Below are 19,289 nucleotides of genomic sequence, written 5' to 3'. Positions count from 1 at the left end.
AGGAAATTTTCTACAGACTGTGTACAAAGCAAAATACTCTAATTTCAGTAAATTCAAAACGCCAGAAAATATTTTGACTTGTAAATAGATAGTTGCGCACAATTAACAACAAGCGCAGTGTGGATAAAGAAAATCAAACTATCAAAATTAAAAATAAAACAAACTCAAAATTGGTGTTCATCATTGTTTTATTTGTCCAAATAAAATAACTAACAGGTGACAATGAAAAGACAATTTTCCTGGAAACTGTCATGGGATGAAATTTGACAATATCCAAACACTCAATATATATGCTCTATCCATATATTTTATCTATTTTCTTTGAACAATTACATAACTCTTTAATCATGACAGATAGGTAACACCAGTTCAAATAGCTACAGCAAAATTTAAACTTGGAAAAAAAATTTAATCCCAAGTAACATAATGACATGAATACTTTCATCTACAACAGCTACTTAGTTTTAAAGATGACGACCAGTTAATTTGGTCCAGTTAATTTATGAGCTACAACTTGCAGGAATGAAGGAATTAAAAACTTCTTGAAAAACATTTTATTTTCACATTCCTTAGTTACTTGCAACCAAAGCACACTCGCTAGCTGAATGTATAGGAAATCAGTTCATCTCTTGTCAGTCTAGGCAGTGATCCAAAGTGAGCAGGTATTAAAAAAGCATAAAAATCCATCCTGTTAGCTGAGTTTTGATCTCAGGGCAGAACACTATGCTGCTCCTTCAAACAACTGTTTCAATGCTTGACAACTTCAACCACAGCAAATTCAAATCACCATAATGGGTCAGAATTATGTTCACAAGTATGATAATTTCTAGATTGTAATTCATCAAGAAAGCTTATTTCATCTGGCTGTGAATTCTATTTTCTAAATCTTAATAATAAACACAAATATCCACAAAATATGCCCAAATTTACACTTTTAATGCGGCAAGGATGTGTTTTTCTACATTTTATGTCCATTGCAGAGTAAATTCCTTGGCACAATTGGGATAAAATAAGAGATGAAGTTAAATTTGCTGGATAATTTCACACCACAATGAGTTTGAGTTGAACACTTTCCAGGTTTGGCAAGACTGAAAAGCAGCAAAAAGCACTGCTGTTTCTTCACACTGGATCTGCTCTTCTTTAAACTTTTACGTTTAATTAGTCACTCCTCCTTGTGTGTCCAAACCTCACGTTAAATGAACTTCATTGGAAGAAATACATTCTAATGAGGACTTTTTTTGTCTTAAGTTAATTTGGAAGTTTAAAAAAAGACATTTCTTGGTGCTAGTTACTTGTGTGTGAATGATTATGAAGCAGTATGGGCATAAATAAAATGTCTGTTGTTTAATTATGAGCTAAATTTTGTTAGAAATGATATAATCCTTCTTTCAAAAAGAATGCCCCAGTTTTCTTCCGTCTGAAATGAAGCAGTGACTGTTACCAGAGTTCTGTTATGCCAAACACCCACTGGCACCTTGCATCAAAGCCATTCATCCTTTGAGCCTAGAGTATCAATATTGTCAAATCTTCCTGTATGGGGTGCCTTTACTGAAGGGACTTCATTGCAAAGAGGCATCATGTAGTGGATCAAGAGCCTGAAACTCAAGGTAATCCTTTTCACATCCCAAGCAAAGGAATGGTATAATCAGCTGCAGCTCTCGAGATGCAACCTTCACTGGGAAAGACTGAGCACTACGGATTAAACTGGGAATTTTCCTCATTCTATACGTAGTTCAGTACCACATCACGTGGTGTATTTACCATTGGGAAACTCAAAGGTGATTTTTACCAAAAGAAACATAAACGAGTGAAGGTATGGGTTATGTACAGATGAGGGTCATTTCCATAAAGTAATTAATCTTGGTTCAGTGTTGAAAATCTATCCACTGCAGATAGCTGAACACTTTCCAATACTCCATTGTGCCTGTGGTCCCAGTGACTAGCAATCTCATTGTGCTGAAACTCTTTTCATTGGCCACATTCTGCAAACACAAGTCAGTGGTCCAATCGATTCTGTCCATACTCTATGATTATTGGCTTGCCCATCAAATTGTAGCCATTCACCATGTTCAGTGCTTCCATGGCCATCTCCACACCTAAAAAGAATGTCATATCTAAAAGTTAAACTGAAATAACTTGCTCAGGATGTTTGGGCATTGTAGGTTCCACACCCAGCAGAAATAAAAATTACACTATATTTAAGTTTAATCCTGCTATTCCGTGAATGCAAAATATTGGAACAACAGAAATATATTCATGTATAAAGACTGCAATATTATTGGTTTGTTTAGAATTCAAGATCCTGTGCCTAAAACAATATTGCATAAACAAATACCGCACATTAGCGTGTACAATACTTATGGCTAAGGGAAACTAATACTCGGGAGCAGGTGTTCACGTTGTTCGCGCAGGGTGCAAGACATTCTCATCGCTAATTTTGGTTTACCAACCTCTCTGCTGTCTGCAATTTTTGCTCTTCCTTTCTTGAAGAAACTGACTCAAGTCAGAAAATATTAGTTAAGATAGCAGCTGGGGCTCTTTAACTATCAGTGCCTATGGAGTAGAACGTGCCTTCATTACCCCAAGTTCCACAAGTATAAACGTGAATGAACTGAGACAGTTGGCAGGCTACTCGACCGTGAAAACAATCAGAACCAAGCCTCATCTAGGTCTCCATGTCAACATGTACATAATTTCTGGCAAGACTCATTGGGTTACAGCTGCAAGAATCCTATCTTAATTTCTCACTCTCAGCACAGGTAAAATCCAGGTATTGGTCTCGGCACAAGCTAGAAATAGAGTCTGTATGGCTTAACACCAGGGCAGTGCCTCTATATATTTGACCATGGGGGAAATTTACACAAAGTCTGTTGATATGCGTATAAGCAATTTTAGAAAGTATACTGGCATCCTCTTGCGTTTGGAACTCAATACCAAAAGCTACCTAAACGATCGATGGCACGTCAAAAATTACTATTATTAATGCAGTTTTTCATCAAAAACAACTGACAACAATCACACACAGTTCTGCTGTTAGCTGTACTTATAAATATAAACGAGCTGGTCTTCATTCAAACAATTGAGGAAAATTGAGTTGGATTTATAAATAGGCTGTCAATCCAATATCACCTCTGACTAAGAATTAAAGTTTCATCCAACCTACATTCATCTAGAGATAATGCTGACTGAAACTGGTTTTCTAAAACATATTTGGACTATTACAGTCAAATAAAAGACGTAATAAATACACTTTGCAGTTTGAAGTTTAATAAGCAAAGCACCATTGTAATAAACTCTGAGAAACTACCTAATCGTGCAGTAATGCATACTTGGAAAGGTGATGAATGCTTGTCCTTTCATTCGGCCCGTCAATAACCGGAAAAGGAGCTGAGGGCTGTCTTTTTGTTGGAAAGAAACAAATAAGGAAAATAAATCCTCCAGCGTGGCTTTTGGATTCAGGTTTTTCAAGTACAGCACCTGAGACAAGATGGGAAAAGGGAAAAAATAAAGCACTGTGAAGTAAATGTGCAACTGGAAATTTGAATCACACCATACAGTATCCTGTCACTTTACTGTTACATTTACATGATCAGACTAAATTTTGTTACAATCCCCACAATCGAGCTACAAAATACAATTCAACTTTCCCACTAAAAATAGTTTTCTCCATCTAAATGGAGATTAATCCCTGGCAGATACCAAGTCAGAAAATATTAGCTAAGATAGCGGCTGGGGCTCTTTAATCGACAGTGCCTATGGAATATGTAGACAACAACATAAAGATTCACATTTCTGAAAGATATTGAATGGTCTTATCTGAGTTACATCTGTGGACCTTCACTGAGTTCAGAATGAAGCTTAGATGCAAGAATATGCCTTCATTACTCCAAGCTCTTTTCTGGCCCCAAAGTACTATTTCCACATCACATGCCAATCAGCCTTCTGGCTTGGCTGATATTAGACACTTGTACTGTCTTCCAAATTTCTAGTGTATGATTCTGAGGCTAAGATACTAAAACTGTACAACGTTCTGGCCTGGATGCATCTTGAATGGTGTTTTCAGTCCCTGTGGTACAAGAGACACAGGTAAGCAATGGAAATGGTACAAAGGCGGCCCCAGGGCTTATTCCAAGAATCACAAGACTATGGCATGAGAAAGATCAGAAAACTTGGATCCTTCAGCTTTGAATGGGAACAATTAGGAGGAATTCATTATATCCATATATAAGATACTGAGTGCAACAGAAAAGATTAATCCTTAGGAATACGGAATCATTCAAGAGACAGTTTGATGTCTTGTTACAGGTATATATGAAAGGTAAAGCCTAAGATGGTCTTTCCTCTTTGGAATTTGTCATCTCAATCCAGGCTGGGCTTATTGATGAACTGAAACAGAATACATGGCTGATTATGTGTTAGGGAAAGGAAAAAAAATTCTAGTAGATTAGAGAGAATTTTAAACCATTAGATATTTAAGATGCTGACAGAACTACCAGCATTGAGCTAAATGATTCTAAATCAGACTTGTAAGCTAACAAGGGAATAGTTTACACACGTGAATGCAGTAAGAGATTTAAACACATTTTGATATTTTAAATGTATTAACTGTATTTTTATAGAATGATTGGACACTTTAGCCAAGAGCAAGTTGCTGCAAGGCCTGACGGTATGGGGATTTTCAGAAAGAACCACATTCTTAGGAAATCATGAAAACTCAACATGCAAGTTCTTATCAATGAGAACCGCTAGCGGTAAGTTTCTCAGGGTTGCTTATGAATAGAGTTATTCACTATCCAGACAAGACTATGCCTTCTCAGACATGAGAAATGTCTGATTTGGCTGGTGACATGGAGGAAAATAGTGGAAAAAATAACTTTGACCTCAGCATCTGGGATTGCCAAGCAATAAATGAAGTTTAGTCAGCAATAGGGGGAGGAGGCATCTGGATTCCACAGATCAATGAAATCCCATCATGTCAGATGGTAAAATGCAATTGCTAAAGTATGCAACAGGTGTTAAGGATTTGTGTATTGAAGATGATTGATTCAAAGCTAATAAAAGAGGAGAATTTGATAAGAAAAATGTATAACTAATCTTTCCTAAACCAAATGTCAGAGTTTATTAGAGATTTCAGGCTGCTCTACATCGGGAGGGGCCTAGGACTCTTCAGTAAGCTCCTCCTGTGACTCGCTGGTCAAATAAAAGATACGTCTTTAAACTGGAACACTCGCTTTGGAGTCTTTGTATTAGGTGAAGTTTCAGCGATACCCAGCCACCTTGCAAACCCCGCTAACATTATGTAGTTCAGCTACATATTAATCTGCAAGTCTGATCTTATCTGGAGCATTGTGTAAACCGTTTATACAAGATGAAAATATTTGTTTTTAAAAATGCTTTTATTGCTACCTACAACTTTAAAAGGTCTTCTGCTACTTCAAAAAGTACTTTACTGTAGTAGGTTTTTCAAATGTGTTGGGAATGACTCACCTAACAGTTGTTTTTAAACTTCTTTCCCAACCCATGGCATCCTTGAAAATATGTAATCAGAAGCAAAGTCCATAATATGACTGATGAAGCATTTTGAACACAAAGGATCAGAATCACTGCACAGTAGAAAGTGGGTCTCAAAGGCTTGCATTTTAGATTGTGTATGTTGGTAAACAGCCAATCAGACAATAACATTAATGTAAGCCTACTTGACTAATAAATAAACTTAAAAAAATTGTAGCATAAAAGACAGGAAAAACTTTAGAGAGTGGGCGATCTAGGCTTGGATTTTCAAAACCTATTTTGTAAGAAGGGGAAAATTGAGAACATGATAAATGAGTCCCAACCCAATTTCTGGTCAGTTCAAACCCACAGCATAACACTAACTGTAATTTAGTATACTGGTCATTCAGCTAAGAAAAGTGGTTGATAGCCAAAGTGAAAAATATCACAATCATGTAATAGGAATGTTCAGGGTGAAAAGACTTTGTTAATTGAAGATCTGAGGAACATTTATTCTGTATCTACCCATGCCACATTTGACACAGGAAAGCCATCTTATACTTGTTCCCTAAAAAAGAATCATTGCTGAGCAACATTATTTATCTTGATGGCAATTATTTTAAAAAGAATAAATATTGCTGCCTATTATTTCAGTTTCTTTGTCACTGAACAGTGAAGTTTGTTTATTTTATTAAAGTTTATTTATTAGTCACAAGTAGGCTTACATTAACACTGCAATGAAGTTACTGTAAAAATCCTCTAGTCGCCAAACTCTGGGTAAAGTCTGAGGGAGAATTTGGCATGGTCCATCCACCTACTGTGTCCATCTTTGGACAGCAGGAGGAAACTGAAGCATCCAGAGGAAACCCATGCAGACATGGGGAGAACATGCAGACTCCACACAGTGACGCAAGCCAGGAATTGAACCTGGGTCCCTGGCGCTGTGAGGTAGCAGTGCTAACCACTATGCAACCATGCTGTAGGTCTTGACCAATACTACAGAACTTCAATACAACCTACTTAAGGTTTCAACCTCATCATGAATGTTAAATTACTGAAAATGAAAATGTTTTAATTCCTCACAGAACTTATGTTGATTAATAATATTTTTTCCAGCTAATGAATAATATTTAATCATACCCTGCTTGGTTGTCCAGGTTTATAGTTTGAAAACCTGGGAATCATTCGAATTTCCTCCTCAGAAAGCTTGTTCTTCCAGATCTCTTCTTTGGGAACAGCTTCCACTTGCTGGGTAATTTTCTGAGGGCCACGAGTGTCAGTGCTGGATAAAGTTCGGATAGGAACGTTTATGGAAAGCCCTTTGGTGCTCTGATTTTCATACAGATTTGCAGAACAGAGCTGACTTTGTGGTTGAATAAATAGGCCAGTCATTTCCTTAAAAGTACCTCCTTCACTTGTTACTGTGGCAGGTATTTCCATAGAAGGCTCTGTTATGGCTTTTGGAGTGTCTCCCATTCCAACCGAATCATTTTTGAATTTTAGTAACATCATTTCTAATTGATTGATAGGATCATTCTGGTCTTTTACGGACTTTTCATCTGAAGTGGAAAAAAAAGTTACATTTACCCATGCCAAATCCAGAGAAAAGCAGAACTAAGTTATGTCAAAGAAGACACTTGGATCAGGCATTTCACCATTCCATCTGCCACATTCCCCCTCCCCATTCCCTTGGGCCAAATCTGTCCTGTGGCTGAGATGATCTAATCTGATCTGTTACCAACCACCCCAATATCCAAGAACTCTACTAGGGAATATAAACACATGACAGTAAGCCAAGGATGACTCTCCCACCCCTCAGTGGCAACTGAAACCCAAAGGAAACCTGAGATTCCAACTACTGTGGTGCCACATTTGGCATGGCTTTCATCGAAAATAGAATTCAATAAAACACCAGTAAAAGTGAATAGTTTTCAATTCTTTGTACCACAGCTTATCTAGTATAAGGGTTGAGTGACTAAATAACTTCTAATTACTTTGTGCATTCAAGAAACTGAGAGTAGCAAAGAACCATGTTTATAAAGACAAAAAGTATATTTAATTTCTACATGTATGTTAACATATTGAGGTTAATAAAAATACCTTATAATGCATTGGCAAACATGCATAATTCATAAATATTTTTCCACTTTGGAAAATATGAACTGAGCCAAAATTATAACAATTGGATAAATCTAAAATAATAAAATTCAAAACATAAAAAACAGATGCTCCAAAGGGTGACAAATGTTACAAACACAAAGTTTGCATTGTCAAAAACACTAGGGGAGTTCAATATCTAGTTGAACGCTAGGTAAAGTCAAGTCAGACCATAAAAAGATGGTCGAAGCTCCCATAACATTGTCTCATGTGGTTGAGACAGGACCATACCACCAAGTCAACAAAGTTTTCACTTTAATATCAATTGCACACAATCGGGCAGGGAATCCATAGGGAGTAGTGTTCAGTAAGAGAGCAAATCAATAATGAGCTAGAAGATAATGGTGAGGAGTGAAATGCTTGAAGGTAAGGACATCATCAGAAGTTAACAGTATCTGGTCTATTTAGAAGCAGCCAACTAGGTAGTTCCTCCGATACCATTATGCAAGCTATTTTGGCCATTTGTTTCAGTCCTTTATGTCCTATATGTCCTATTTCATTCCCTAATCAGGAGTTTGGCCAGTCAACCTGTTCCAAGGTTTCCACCCAAGCCATTCTAAAACCAGTGACTCAGTGTTGCAACTGTGACTGACACTCCAATTTGCTTTTCCTTTTGCTGGAGTCACACCTTGCCTCTGTTCACATCCTAACTGAGATAGAAGCATGTCATGAGGACAAGCAACTGAATGTTTTTGAATCACGGGATGCTGTCTATAAGATGTGGAACACAGGTTTATGCCTTCAATTCCCAAGATGATGGTTTCAAATCTCAATGCTGCTGTCGTGAATGTAGAAACCAGGGAAGGAAAAAAAAAGCAGAAGTCAGTCCTAACACATCCAGTTATGGAGTAACTTTGGCAGAGCATTTGGATCAGGTCTTCAGGCCATGGTTGTAGCTGGGGCAGGGGCATGACTTTGCAGAAATTTCAGGGAACAAAATTGGGAGAAAACAAGAAAACTTACAAACAAAAAATACAATTAACCAACAGCATTCAGACGATGACTGGCACAAAGTCATACAGTACCATGTTCTGTGTCCACTACTCTGGAATTTGCCAGTTATTTGTCACAAATATTCTGCAAGGGTACAGAACAATAATATTATAAAGCAGAATCACAGAAACATACAAATTCATAGAACAGGTCTTTGTTAGTTTTTTTTTAAATAAAGCATGGACAAGAAATCATTCATTTGACCACAAAATTGGCTAGAGTCAAAGAACAACATTGAACGACACAGTTTTCTGACTTCCAAACTGAAGGGTTTCAAGTTCTCTGTGTAACTAAAAGTGATAATGTTGAGTCTTTAAATCGCTACTGCTCCAAATCCCTGCTCCAGTGTATTAAGACACAAGTTAGCACATAAGATCTTCCACATGGCAAATTCCACATCTCATCCATATCATTAACAAGTCAACCATTTCCTTCACTTCAAGGAAAAAAAAACAAGGAAGTTATGCTAGACTACTCTTACTTATCTCCCTGAGCAGAAGCTTGGGAACAGGCTGCTTCCTTTCTTTTGTGTCTAGGAAATGATTTACTGAAAACAAAAAAAAGAGGGAGAAAAACTAAACATATTTAATAACAAGTATCTATACCTTGGTAATATAGAGCTTTCAAAAAGGTGTAACGGTCAGTTCCCTGGAACATAGCATTTTCAATCTCCATCTCCCTCCTGTTCAGTTGTTTACTTCCTGCGAATCTCTGTGGCAGTGATAGGAGTCGCTGCCGCTCCTCAATTTTCTCTTCAATAGCATGGAGTCTTTGTTGCACTGCTGCTGGATCTGCTCCAAGCCCTGAGAACTTTAAACACAAATTGATTTGGCTTTCAAAATGTGGGGTCTGTCTCCAATCCTCTAGTGCCACATGCCAGATTTCAACTTTTACACAACAGGGAGGCATGAAAAAGAAGACAGGCCATTAGGTTAGAATTAAAAAAAAAGTTTTATTTATGAAATTTCAACTGATCAGTTTGATAACAGCTTGACTATTGCATACACTCTTATTCAAGAACTGTACACAAAAAAAATTCAGAAATAAGAATGGAAGAATAATTAAATATTTAAAAGTTGAGTGATTACAACATACCAGTGTTAATACCTGCAATTGGCTGTGATGCTAATAATACATTACTGCAACAGTATCTATACCACCATGATCACCTACAACTCCTCCCCCGACTCCTAAATTCAACCCAAAAGCAATTTGAAGTCTTCTCTATCAAAAAATACTTCATACTGATAATCACTGTTGTTCCTTTACCTTTTTAGAACATAGAGAACATTACAGCGCAGAACAGGCCCTTCGGCCCACGATGTTGCGCTGACCAGTTTTTTTTAAAAAAAACACTGACCCACTAATCTAAACCAATCCCTTTTCGTCCATAAACCTATCCATAGATCTCTTAAACGCCCCCAAACTAGGCGCATTTACAACCGCAGCAGGCAGGGCATTCCAATCCCTCACCACCCTCTGGGTAAAGAACCTACCCCTGACATCCGTCCTATAACTACCACCCCTTAATTTAAAGCCATGCCCCCTCGTGCTAGCATTCTCCATCCGAGGAAAAAGGCTATCACTATCCACCCTATCTAAACCTCTAATCATCTTATATGTTTCAATAAGATCCCCTCTTAGCCTCCTTCTTTCCAGCGAAAACAACCCCAAATCCCTCAGTCTCTCCTCATATGACCTCCCCTCCATACCAGGCAACATCCTGGTAAACCTCCTCTGCACCCTCTCCAAAGCCTCAACGTCCTTCCTGTAATGTGGGGACCAGAACTGCACACAGTACTCCAAGTGCGGCCGCACCAGAGTTGTGTACAGTTGCAACATGACGCTGCGACTCCTAAATTCAATCCCCCTAAGTTTTTGGGATGTTGTAAATTTTGAATTTACAACATCCCAAAAACTTATTACCTTTCATAACCCACTCTTCAATTTACTGTGAAGATGTTTGTCATACCAATTGTGCCTCAATATTACTAGCACAAATTGTTAAAGATCCACAGCCCAGGAGTGACCCATACTTCAAAGTCCAAAATCACATTAATGTGAATATCTTATAGTACTGAAATGCGGCTGTGCAGATAGTTTGTTCTTAATAGTTTGTCAATGATTCACATTTGGGTATAATTCTCAGTGTGAACATTCCTTTTTAGATTGACATCATAAATTGTACTCTGAAATGTTCATGATGTATAGTTATCTTCTACAAGTTTCCAATGACCATGGCTAGGTATCAAAGCACTTTGAATTGCTAAAAATGCTTGGAGAAAACAAAGGTCACACCATCATCTTCATTAGCTGCATTTCACATTCCAACTTCCACTCCCGTCCACAAATAAACCTGCAAACTGCAGTTTACAATTTACAGATTTAAACTGAAGTAATATTGAACCAAATCATAAATTTGACCATGGCTTCAGAGATACATTCATCTGATCTACATAATTTAAAGGATAAATCTCTACTCTGCAACATTAAAAGTACATATATAAGAACATAAGAAATAGAAGCAGGAGTAGGCCATCTAGCCCTTCGAGCCTGCCCCACCATTCAATAAGATTATGGCTGATCCGTCGTGGCTCAGTTCCACATTCCCGCCCTCTCCCCATAACCCTTAATCCCCTCGCTTATCAAAAACCTATCAACCCGCATCTTAAAAATATTTAGCGAGGCAGCCTCCACCACTTCAACGGGCAGAGAATTCCAGAGATTCACCACCCTTTGAGTGAAGAAGTTCCTCCTCAACTCCGTTCTAAACTGCGCCCCCTTTATCTTGAGGCTGTGCCCCCTAGTCCTACTGTCCTTTCTGAGTGGGAAGAGTCTCTCCACCTCTATCCTATCCATCCCATTCATCATCTTATACGTCTCAATGAGATCTCCCCTCATTCTTCTAAACACTAACGAGTACAAGCCTAGTTTATTCAGCCTCTCCTCATAGCTCAACCCCCTCAACTCCAGCATCAGCCTAGTAAACCTCCTCTGCACTCCCTCCAAGGCCAAAATATCCTTGCATAAGTGCGGCAACCAAAACTGCACACAGTACTCCAGCTGCGGCCTCACCAATGCCCTATACAGCTGCAGCAAGACCTCCCTACTTTTATATTCAATCCCCCTCGCTATGAAGGCCAGCATCCCATTAGCCTTCCTGACCACCTGCTGCACCTGCAGGCTGGGTTTTTGCGACTCATGCACAAGGACCCCGAGGTCCCTCTGCACCGTCGCCTGCTGCAGTTTTTTGCCACGTAAGTAATAATCCTTCCTACCATTATTCCTACCAAAGTGGACCACCTCGCACTTGCCAACATTAAATTCCATTTGCCAATTCCTGGCCCATTCGCCCAGCCTATCTAGATCCTTCTGCAGACTCTCCACACCCTCCACGCAATTTGCCGTTCCACCAATCTTGGTGTCATCAGCAAATTTTGACACCATACACTCGGTTCCCTCCTCCAGATCATCTATATAAATGGTAAATAGCTGAGGCCCCAGCACCGACCCTGGGGCACTCCACTAGTCACCAACCGCCAATCCGAATAGCACCCATTAACCCCCACTCTCTGCCTATTTGACAACCAATCCTCTATCCACGCTAACACCCTACCCCCAACTCCATGCCCCCTGACCTTCTGCAATAACCTCCTGTGAGGTACCTTGTCAAACGCCTTCTGAAAAATCAAGAAAGACCACACCCACCAGCTCTCCTCTATCCACCGCCCTAGGCACATCCTCATAGAACTCCAATAAATGTGTCAGACACGACTTCCCCTTAACGAAACCGTGCTGCGTCTGCTCTATCAAGCAATTCCCCTCAAGATGCCTCGCTATTTCCTCCTTGATGACAGATTCTAACATTTTACCTACAACAGACGTTAAACTAACCGGCCTATAATTCCCTGCCTTTTGCCTGCCACCCTTCTCAAACAACAGCGTAACATTAGCTGTTTTCCAATCTTCCGGCACTTCCCCGGAATCCAGCGACGTTTGGAAAATAACCACCAAGGCATCCACTATCACCTCCGCCATTTCTTTCAGAACCCTCGGATGCATTCCATCCGGTCCTGGGGACTTGTCCACAATCAGTCCCTCCAGTCTGCCGAGCACCGCCTCTCTAGTAACAATAATGTCATTGAGACCCTCCAGTCCTACCACCTTTCCATCGCTAACACCCGGCAAATTATTCACGTCCTCCTCCGTGAAGACCGAAACAAAAAAGTTATTCAAGACCTCAGCCATTTCCCCATCCCCTACCACTAAGTCCCCCCCTCTCATCCTCTAAGGGTCCAACGTTCACCCATAGTGATGTAAAATTCTTGAAACTGCTATAAACAACATAGAATTAACTCTTTTAAATAGGCTAATACCATATAGGACTTGAATGCCAATCTTGCATGCTGATACTTCCAATATGAGTTTGCAAAAATCCTCCAATCTTACTTTACCTTAACCAGAGACTCTCTGTCTCGCCAGAGTTGTATTTCCCTGTCAGTAAGTCCAAGTTCTCTCAAGGCAGCAATCTCCCCTTCTCCATCCTGCAGAGTTTGAAACTGTGACAAGCTCAGGACTCCTGCTGCCTGTTCCCCAAATGGTTTGTATAAAGCACTCGGGGCAAAGCATTTCTTCTTAGCTATGCATCTGGCAAAAAAAAGAGAAACTTCAGTTAAGGAAAAACAGCAATAAATCAATACATTGTAGGTTAAATAAGAACTAATTAGTGACTAAGGAACTTTAATAATAGGACCACAGCCTCCATCAGGGGTCTGCAGCATCACAGATGCCTGTCTTCGGGCAATTCGATTCACTCCACGTGATGTCAAGAAACAACCTAAGGTACTGAATATTGCAAAAGCCATGGGCTCTGACAATATTCCAGCAATGACTGAAAACTTGTGCTCCAGATCTTGCCATGCCCCTAGACAGAGGTATAACACTGGCATCTGCCTAGCAATGTGGAAAATTGCCCAAGTACGTCCCATATATATAAAAAAAGGACAAATTCAAAATCAGCCAATTCCCATCCCATCATTTGCTTAGCAATAACCTACTCACTGACGCTCTGTTTGGGTTCCACAGAATCCCTCAAGTGCAGAAGGAGGCCATTCAGTCCATCGAGTCTGCAACGACTTTCCAAAGAGCACCATTACCCTATGGGGAGTCCAGAACTAGGGGTCATGGTTTGAGGACAAGGACTTTTTAGGACTAAGGTGAGGAGAAATTTGGTGAATTTGTAGAATTTACTACCACAAAGTGCTTGAGGCCAAAACATGGTGATTTCAAGAACAAATTAGATATAGCTGTTGGGGTTAAAGGTAGCAAAGAATATGGGGTGGGGTGGGATCAGGACAATGAATTTGATGATCAGCCATGATAATAATGAACGGTGGAGCAGACTCAAAAGGCCAAATGGCCTACCCCTGCTTCTAATTTCTATGTATGTTTCTATGTAGGTTATTCTGCTAAAACTTGAGCATACTCACTCTTCAAGTGTTACTGTTGTGTCTAACTGGTGCTTCAAGAGGTTTTGCAACTGCCTCTCTCCTTCCGTTTCCAGCTCCTCTGGCTCAACATCCTCATCACCACAAATACGACTGTTAACCCTAAATGGTGATAAATAACGAGAGCTACTGCTCACATTACACCATACTAAAACAAAAGGACACAGCTGAAATTCTGTAATTGGACACATGTTCATAGTCACGACAGCCAAAACAGCAAATGCCTCATTTCTGCTCTGTCATTAGGAGGGTAAAATTAAAAACCACATACAAATTTATAAAAATTAATAAAAGGTTTAATGAATTTCTTTAATTTATGACTCAATATTTTCTGTTTAAAGAAATGTACTTTTATCTCATCAACCACCGAGAAAGTCCAAATATACTCCCACTTCAGTGCAGAAGGAGCCTATTTGGCCCACTGATTTTGCACCCACTCTCTGGCATACCAAGCCAGGCCAACTCCACCCTCCACCCCAAACTCTACTGTAACTTCATTCATTTCCCTCACTATCTACACATTTTTTGGACATTATGTGGCAGTTTAGCTTGGCCAATCCATCTAACCTGCGCATCTTTGGAGTGTGGGAGGAAACAGGAGGACCTGGAGGAAAGCCACGCAGACGTAGGGGGAACGTGCAAACTCCACACAGACAGTAACCCAAGGCTTGATTTGTGTCACCATGCCACCCCTTGTAAGGTCGACATTAATTGATGTGATTTTTCTGCTCAACATTGTCAACAGGGATATTCTCATCATGTGGCTAAGATACATCTTTTGGATTTTGAGTTTAGGCTCAAATATTAAGTTCTTCGAGAGTTAAAACTGCCACAACATAAGCATCTTGTCACAATTTGCTTCTGGGAGGAGTACATAAAAAACATTACTGAAAAGAAAAACATTATCTAAAAAGAAAAGCATTTTAGGCAAAGTAGTTTAATAGGTGCTCAGATGAGGAGGATCGCAACAGACACCTCCAGACGCTGAAAGATACCCTCATAAAAACAGGATATGGCACTCATCGATCCACAGTTCCGACGCACCACAGCGAAAAAGCGCACCAACCTCCTCACAAGACAAACACGGGACACAGGGGACAGAGTACCCTTTGTCGTCCAGTACTTCCCCAGAGCGGAGAAGCTACGACATCTTCTCTGGAGTCTTCAACACATCATTAATGAAGACAAGCGTCTTGCCAGGGCCATCCCCACACCCCCACTTCTTGCCTTCAAACAACCATACAGCCTCAAACAGACTGTTGTTCGCAGCAAACTACCCAGCCTTCAGAAGAAGTGACCACAACACCACACAACCTTGTCACAGCAATCTCTGCAAGACATGCCGGATCATCGACATGGATGACATCATCTCATGCGAGAACACCATCCACCAGGTACACGGTAAATACTCTTGCAACTCGGCCAACGTTGTCTACCTAATACGCTGCAGGAAAGGATGTCCTGAAGCATGGTACATTGGTGAGACCATGTAGACGCTACGACAACGGATGAATGAACATCGCTCGACAATCACCAGGCAAGACTGTTCCCTTCCTGTTCACCAACACTTCAGCAGTCACGGGCATTCGGTCTCTGATCTCCGGGTAAGCGTTCCCCAAGGTGGCCTTCATGACACACGACAGCGCAGAGTTGCTGAGCAGAGACCGATAGCCAAGTTCCGCACACGAGCACAGCCTCAACCGGGATCTTGGATTCATGTCACACTATCGGTAACCTCCATGACTTGCCTGGGCTTGTAATATCTCACAAACTGTCCTGTCTGGAGACGATACACTCTCTTTAACGTATGCTAATGCTATCTCCACTCACATTGTCTGCACCTTGAATAGCAGGTTAGCTGTAAAGATTTACATTCTAATCAGTATTCTGTAAACTGTGTGTGACTTTATAAGCCCTCTCTGATCAGAACCTTCCACACACCTGAGGAAGGAACACCATTTCTGAAAGCTTGTAAGATTACAATCAAATAAACTGATTGGTCTAACCTGGTGTTATGAGACTTCTTACTGTGTTTACCCCAGTTCAATGCTGACATCTCTACTTCATTTCTTCCATTGAGCCAGTGTCTAATCCAGTTTACTATATGTATACCTAGCAACTGAACCTTCCTAACTAACCTCCCATGAGGGACCTTATCAAAGGCCTTGCTGAAATCCAGGTAAACAACATCCACCACTTTCCCTTCATCAACTTTCCTGGTGACCTCCTCAAAAAACTAATAGATTGGTCAAACATGACCTACCACGCACAAGGCCATATTGACTCTCCCTGTAAGGTAAGCTCTCTCTCCAGTCTGGAGACAGATCAAACGACAAGACTGGACAGAACATGGATGGACTCCTCCATCCAGTCCGTTAACAGCCTCTGACAACCTTGCTGTCTTTGCAACTCCAGCATTTCGCTCAGGGTCAATTGCAGACACTCATCATCTGACTTTGTCTCTGCAGAGCCCTGGCCTCCAGTAGTCCTCTTAATCTCAGAGTTTAGCTACAACTGCCTGTGTGCTGTATACCTGAAGTTATCATCAGATTAAGTGGAAATTAGTTCCCAGAGGAACGTGTATCTGCATTTGTGAAGGGTGCAATTAAATGCAGAAATGGTCCTTTATCAAATGGGAAGTCTGCTTTCTCATCTGGAATGGCCAGGGAACTGGGCTGAATTTTTGAAGGTCATCCATTGCCTTTTCTTGCAAGTGCCTGAAATAGAAAGAAAAATTAAGCAGTGATTGAAGATGCAGACTTCCACACTATAAGTCACGTACAGTCACTGTCTGCATGTGACCAAAGTATACTGGATGCCCTCTCATTGGTTTGCTGGGGAAAGCCAACCTTGCCTTCCATGCAGCAATGATCTCAATCCTCTCCAGCCAGCTCTGCCACCTGCTCCTCGTGCAAGGAGAATGTCCTCAACTCTGGGGTCCACCCTCCATTCTCAGCTCTTTTGCTTTAGGTGGAGAAAATCTTGGCTTGTCGAAAGGTAGATGGATTGATTGTGAGCACTTCAGAAGAAAGAACGATTCAGAAGCATAGATGCTATGTGTGTAGAAACCATCCCAATAAATGAAGACACCATTTATGCAGGATCTAATACGAGAGTGATTTTAAACTAGCTGGCAGACGAGTGTTGATCTCCCATCTGCTGGTACTGCGACAGCCCTGTGGACTATATCCCTTAGATTGCCTGATGCCCTTATGAGTGGAAGGGTTTGGCGTGAGGAGGAGATTTACTTACCCTGGCTGAGCGGATAAGGTGTTTTGTCCTTTTCTTGCATCGCAGAGTGATCCTTTTTTTGTTGCCCATAGGCACTGACCTCCTCAGAAATCTCATTCAAGGTCAGCGTGGTCAGGTTTGTGGGTTTCCCATACTAAGAAAAGAGGATCTCTGTCTTATCTGGACAGCCTGAAGAAGATTCTCCAGGGAGGCCTCACTGAACCATGGAGTAGACAACTTTGTTTTTTTGGGTGCCATGCTCAGATAAACATTCAACCCACTCCTGGCCTGCAATAAACGTACTGACAGGTTTAAATATGGCACCAAGACCTTCAGAGTCATGAGGTAACAGCATGTTGGGTGAATCACCCCTACTCCACCATGCGTTTTGATGAGACTCTCACTAATGCATAATTAAAGAGCTGAAAATTGGAAAATCTGTCACAAAAATCCATCTACCACCCAGTGAGAATCACGCCAAGTTTCCAACCTAATGCCACACTTGATCTGCAGAATGGGAAATTCCATCCAATATATAATGAGCTTACCTGTTAAACAAACACAGGTCTGTATCAATGACATTTCATCTTCGCTTTTAAAAGACAATAATAACTTTCTTTACTCACTCGGCAGACAGCACAGTAGCAAGCACTGCTGCTTCACAGCTTCAGGGACCTGGTTCGATTCCCAGCTTGGGTCACTGTTTGTTTGGAGTTTGCACATTCTCCTCATGTCTGCATGGGTTTCCTCCCACAGTCCAAAGATGTACAGGTTAGGTTGATTGGCCATACTAAAATTGCCCCTTAGTGTCCTGAAATGCATAGGTTAGAGGGATTAACAGGTGGATATGGGGGTAGGGCCTGGGTGGGATTGTGGTCGGTGCAGACTTGATGGGCCCAATGTCCTCTTTTGTATTGTAAGGATTCTATGAGGTGTGCTTTGTCCAAAGTAGGCCGCTGATTCTATCAGCTGATGCTTCATCCTGAACAGTTTGCCGTTGCCTACCACTTTGAGAAAGCAGGCTCCAAGTCCACCTCAGTTAGAACAGGTATCAAACTCACCCTGTTGGCATTCTGAACCACACATCAGCCAACTATCCACCTTATTTGCAATATGCCAGGTCCAAAATATTGGAATTGCATCCAGGTGGCACAAAACAGCATGCTGCACACCTAACATACATGAACACAATTGATTCCCAATTATATTACTCAATTTTCATTTCTAAATTGCAGAAAACTGACAGGAACAACTATTTTAGGATACCTAAACTGAAAAAGGATTTTATCCTTTTCAGCAGAATAGCCACAGTCAACAGGCGATAACAAAAAGTGTTTTGATGAGAAAACTGTAACACTATCAATTTATCACTAATTCTGACTGAGAATAGGTGAGACTCAGCAGTTTAATCTATTATACATATAGGTTGACTACATATAGAGATATATATTTTTATATACACACATATATATATATATATATCAGTCGAAAGAATGCCGAGGGGCAGGATTTTTTTTGTATTCCATAGGTTCAAATTAAGAGGGTTTCTTATGATGGGCAGGGATGTGATTGTGAGTAAAGAAAGCTGCAGCAGAGATTTGTTGTATTACTGCTCCTTGGCTACGCACAAGCCTCTCTACAGACAGCCACAGCTCCCTCCGCAGCCTCTGCTCTGGGATAGCCTCCAGCCATTACAAATCTTCCCCAAGCCGGAGCGGGAGGAACAGTCAACCTGCTTTGATCCGGAGGGAGATCCTGCCCCGTTACCGATCCGTTTTCGTGACGGGTGAAATTCACATCTACCCTCCACCTCTGAGACCTACCTGCGCATCTCTCACCCCCTTACTCTTTTTCAGCCACACAATAGCAACCGACTCCACGCATGCGCTGGATGACGGCTGGGGGCTCATG

General features: G+C 40.8%; 1 protein-coding gene across 1 annotated transcript; it reads right to left on the bottom strand.

The window, feature by feature from the left end:
* Positions 1 to 170: 170 nt before the first annotated feature.
* rbm41 (RNA binding motif protein 41) lies at positions 171 to 19,269 on the bottom strand. Its single transcript, XM_080187554.1, has 7 exons — positions 19,202 to 19,269; positions 14,130 to 14,249; positions 13,095 to 13,287; positions 9,246 to 9,450; positions 6,631 to 7,049; positions 3,330 to 3,477; positions 171 to 2,096 (listed from the first exon to the last, which is right to left on the bottom strand). Exons 1-7 carry the CDS (start codon positions 19,207 to 19,209, stop codon positions 1,996 to 1,998), a joined length of 1,194 nt encoding a protein of 397 aa, XP_080043680.1. The 5' UTR covers positions 19,210 to 19,269; the 3' UTR covers positions 171 to 1,995.
* Positions 19,270 to 19,289: the final 20 nt, after the last annotated feature.

The sequence above is a fragment of the Carcharhinus amblyrhynchos genome, chromosome 4, assembly GCF_965287045.1.
Source record: "Carcharhinus amblyrhynchos chromosome 4, sCarAmb.v2.hapA, whole genome shotgun sequence".
Classification (NCBI taxonomy): Eukaryota; Metazoa; Chordata; class Chondrichthyes; order Carcharhiniformes; family Carcharhinidae; genus Carcharhinus; species Carcharhinus amblyrhynchos.
This window is presented reverse-complemented; position numbering and strand designations above follow the sequence as displayed.

Coding starts and splice junctions, on each gene's coding strand:
- rbm41 (XM_080187554.1), bottom strand. Junction 7,050..9,245: donor GAAAGCTCTATATTACCAAG/GTATAGATACTT, acceptor TTTCCACTTCAG/ATGAAAAGTCCGTAAAAGAC. Junction 3,478..6,630: donor AACCTGGACAACCAAGCAGG/GTATGATTAAAT, acceptor ATCTTGTCTCAG/GTGCTGTACTTGAAAAACCT.